At 53.2% G+C, this 4,370-nt stretch overlaps 1 protein-coding gene across 1 annotated transcript in view; it reads right to left on the reverse strand.

The window, feature by feature from the left end:
• The window catches only part of ZNF652 (zinc finger protein 652), a 10,731-nt gene extending 6,367 nt beyond the window's left edge, over window positions 1-4,364 (reverse strand). The window contains exons 1-2 of the mRNA XM_033511493.1: window positions 3,375-4,364; window positions 1,205-1,367 (exon numbers count right to left, since the gene is read on the reverse strand). Coding sequence (XP_033367384.1) covers window positions 1,205-1,367; window positions 3,375-4,352 — 1,141 coding nt within the window. The 5' untranslated portion in view covers window positions 4,353-4,364. The remainder of the gene's footprint in view (window positions 1-1,204; window positions 1,368-3,374) is intronic.
• Between the last annotated feature and the right edge of the window lie 6 nt (window positions 4,365-4,370).

Here is a 4,370-nt window from a genome sequence, read left to right on the forward strand (position 1 = left end):
GGGGATTTACACCCTGGATTTGGGGATTGGCACCCCGGATTTGGGGATTGGCACCCAGATTTGGGGATTTACACCCCGGATTTGGGGATTTACACCCAGATTTGGGGATTTACACCCCGGATTTGGTGATTGGCACCCCAGGGGAGGCTCCGGTGCCTCCTGATCCTCACAGCCCAGAGCACCGGAGGGAGCCGAGCAGGGAAAATCCACAGCCCTGAGCTGCTGGAGAGCCCAAAGCCCTGGAGAGGGAAAATCCAAACCCCAGAGAGGGAAAATCCAAACCCTCAGAGAGGGAAAATCCAAACCCCAGAGAGGGGAAATCCAAACATTTCCGGTGAGAAGAACCCAAACCCTCAGAGAGGGAAAATCCAAACTCCTGGAGAGGGAAGGATCCAAACTGTTGGAGTGGGAAGAATCCAAAACCTTGGAGAGAGAAGGATCCAGACCCTTGGAATGGGAAAATCCAAACATTTTCAGTGAGAAGGATCCAAATCCTTGGAGCAGAAAGAATCCAAACTCTGGAGTGGGAAAATCCAAACCCTTGGAGAGGGAAAAGCCAAACTCGTGGGGAGGGAAAAGCCCAACGCAGCTGGAGGAGGCCGACACCGTTAAATTCCCAAAGCCCCATCCAGCCCTTCCTGTCCCCCCCAAATCCGGGTGTGGCCAGGCCAGGATCTCCCATCCCGCTGGATCTCCATGGAAATCAGTTCCCATCCTCCTGGATCTCCATGGAAATCAGTTCCCATCCTCCTGGATCTCCATGGAAATCAGTTCCCATCCTCCTGGATCTCCACGGAAAGCAGCTCTGATCCCGCTGGATCTCCATGGAAAGCAGTTCAAATCCTGCTGGATCTCCATGGAAAGCAGCTCTGATCCCACTGGATCTCCATGGAAAGCAGCTCTGATCCCGCTGGATCTCCAAGAAAAGCAGCTCTGATCCCACTGGATCTCCACGGAAAGCAGTTCAAATCCTGCTGGATCTCCACGGAAAGCAGCTCTGATCCCGCTGGATCTCCATGGAAATCAGTTCCCATCCTCCTGGATCTCCATGGAAAGCAGCTCAAATCCTGCTGGATCTCCATGGAAAGCAGCTCTGATCCCGCTGGATCCCCAAGGAAAGCAGCTCTGATCCCTCTGGATCCCCATGGAAATCAGTTCCCATCCTCCTGGATCCCCATGGAAAGCAGCTCTGATCCCACTGGACACTCCGGGATCAGCTCTGGGATCAGCTCTGGGATCAGCTCTGGGATCAGCTCTGGGATCAGCTCCAGGATCAGCTCCAGGATCGGCTCCAGGATCGGCTCCGGGATCAGCTCCAGGATCAGCTCCAGGATCAGCTCCAGGATCGGCTCCTCCTCCTCCGTTCTCTTCACTCACCAAAGGCACCACTGGGGCTCCAAAGTGACTCTGGAATGTGACAATTCCTCCCCAGAACTCCTGTGGGATGCCCAGGAAATCTGCCCCCCGAGGATCTCAGGCAGCTCTTCCTGGAATTCCATCAAAAAATCCGTGCCCGGGGTGGAAATTCCGGCTGGGAATCCTGGAGCGCGAGGAAACCAAACCATCTTCACCTCGGAGGGCACAGGGAGGAACTTCTGGGGATGGTTTTGGGATCTTTGGGGATTTTTGGGATATCTCCACGTCCCAGCCCATCAGGAGGAAGGGCTGGGCGCTGATTAATTAACAAATTAATCAACTCTGCTCCTTCTCTGAATCTCTGCAGGTGTGGGAATCCTGCTGGAATTCCCCTCTTGGGAGAGGAAAACACCTCCGAGGGAGTAGAGAAATCCCAGGGAATGACCCCAAATCCTCGGATTTCCAGCAGGACGAGCCCTGGAGGGGTCAGGGCTACCAGGGAATTTCAGGATTAAAGCACCCAGCTCCAGGAGACGACAGAAATTCCCTGCGGGTGCTGCCTGGGGCAGATGGAAAAGCAGAAATCTCCTGGAAAAACAGATCCATTCCATCCCTGGGATGAAAAAACGTTTCCATCCAACACCAAACCGTTTTTATTCCGGGATAAAGCTCCCCCTTGGCACATTTAACCCCAAATTAAGGAAAATTTCAGGTTTTTCCCCTCCATCCTGTTGGCAACGGGAATAAAAACACATCAAAAATCACATCCCAAAGGTCAGGACAGAACAAGGATTGCTGGATTTATTCCTGGATGTTGAGGATCTGAAGGTGACTCCCAGTGCTGCTGGCCCTGGGAAGTTTCTGGAATTCCTCTGGATTTAAACCATAAATTCCATAATTTCTCCTTTTCCCATCACTGTTGGACACAAGTGGATGGATACAGGGGTATTTCTCTGTTTTATGTGTTCAAAATATTCAGGAATTGCTGCTTCAATTTTAATTTTAATTCTTGCTTTAATCCCTTTGGGTTTTATGCTGTGAATGAACCCCCTGCACGCTGGGGCATCTCTTAAATTCCCATTTAAATCTTGCCCCGCCGCACTGAAATTTTAAAATATTTCTTTCAAAAGACGCAAAAATTAAATTTGTATTAATAAATCCTTCCTTGAGCTGAAACACAAAGGGAAAAAAACCCCCAAAAAACCAACCCAGAGTTACACAGAGCTGGGAAAAGAGAAATTAAAAGAAATATTCCCCATCTCCCACACAGTGAGAGCTGAGGATCGACCCAGCTCAGCACTGAAAGCAAACAAACAATGAAAAATATTCAATTATTGTGCTCAAACTCTCACACACACACACAAAAAAAAATCCCCTCCTCGCCCTACGAATTCCAGCTGCCCAAAATTCCAACTGGGAGGATTTTGGGAGGAGGTGGGTGGGAATGAGGCTAAAAAAGCAGATTTTGGGGTGCTGGAGAGAGCAGCAGAGCCCGACCCCGAGGGATCGGAAACCTGGGAGCGCTTCCCAAAAGTTCCCAGTTAATTAAAAGTTCCCAGGGAGTTACAAAATGAGATTTTGGTTTTTCAGGAGATCTGCTGGGCTTTCTGGGCAGGCTCGGGGTGCAGGGTTGGAATTCCGAGCCCTTCCCAAACTCTGGGAATTCCCTTTGCCTCGTGGTGTTGGAAGGGTTTAAATCCCATCCCAACCTCACAGATCTCCCATTCCAGGGAATCCCTGGGATTCTGCTTCCCCTGGAGGCTCAGCTGGCCCCCAGAACCCCGGGAACTGGGAATGCACTGGGAGCTGTGAGGAGGAGGAGGAGGATGAGGACGAGGATGAGGATTCACCACAAAACTTCACATTTTTAGGACCGGCTACTCCAGGCTCCGACCCTGCCAAGGGAGCTCCGTGCTCCCAACTCACAGCTTACTCCTGGAGTACCAGCTCACAGCAGCTCAGCACTCTTTTCCCTGCCGTTCCCTCCTTTTGGGACACCCCAAAATGTGGGATCAGGCAGAGCCCGGGCCCGGCTCAGCACCCGGGGCCGCGCAAAATGAGATTTTTTCCCCCTGTGAAGCGTCCAGCAGCCGGCTCCAGGCGTGGGGGCCTGGCCAGCAGGCGAGCACACCTACCTGGATGTTTTTTTCACAGTCAGTTTGCTGGTGGAGGGACAGCTCGCTCTCTAGCACAAATTTCTTCCCACATTTGTCGCAGATCTGCATCCGCCTGTGGGTGACGTTCATGTGCTTCTCCAGATACCAGCGTGTGTTAAACACCCTGGGGCACTTCTCACAGGTCAGAGTCTCCTTCTCCTCGCACTTGGCTTTCTGCACAGGCGCCTTGGGCTCCTTTGCAGCTTTCTTCTTCCTCTTGGGGGGCTCCGCGCTCTTCCTGCGGCCCCGCGTGGCTCGGGGCGCCGGCGAGGCGGCGGCGGCGGCGGCGGAGGCCGCTCTCCTGCTCCTCCTCTGGCCAACACTAACCTTCTCCACTCTTTTCTCCTTCTTCTTCTGCCTCTCGTTCTCCTCGTAATCGTTACTGTCTTCCGTGGCCTCTTCCCCACTGTCACCCTCCTCTTCCTCACTGCTGCTCTTAAGGACAGCAGTCTCTTTGGACTGGGAGGGGACACCCTTCTCCCCTTTGGACACATTTAAGGTTTGGTTGTTAAGGTTTACCTCCACTATAATCTGCTCCCTTTTGTAAGTCACTTCATCTTCCTCCTCTTCCTCCTCCTCAGAGTCGTCAGAGTTTTCCCTGTCTTCTTTCACAGCCCGGACCTCTCCTACCGCTCTGCTCTCCCTGAAAAACGGCTGCTCCTCCCTCTCGTGGAGGTGGCCTTTGCTCACTTTGCTGTCCACCAGCACCGAGAAGGGGCTCCCTGACTCCCTCTTGTACACCTTGGTGGACAGGTCCAGCTCCTGGCCGGGGTAGAAGGCGGGCGGCCCCTCCTGTGCCATGCCGGCCCCGGGGGGCTCGCCCTTGGCTGCCTGGCTCATCTGGGGGGGCTCATGGGG

Source organism: Parus major, unplaced genomic scaffold, assembly GCF_001522545.3.
Source record: "Parus major isolate Abel unplaced genomic scaffold, Parus_major1.1 Scaffold273, whole genome shotgun sequence".
Taxonomy (NCBI): Eukaryota; Metazoa; Chordata; class Aves; order Passeriformes; family Paridae; genus Parus; species Parus major.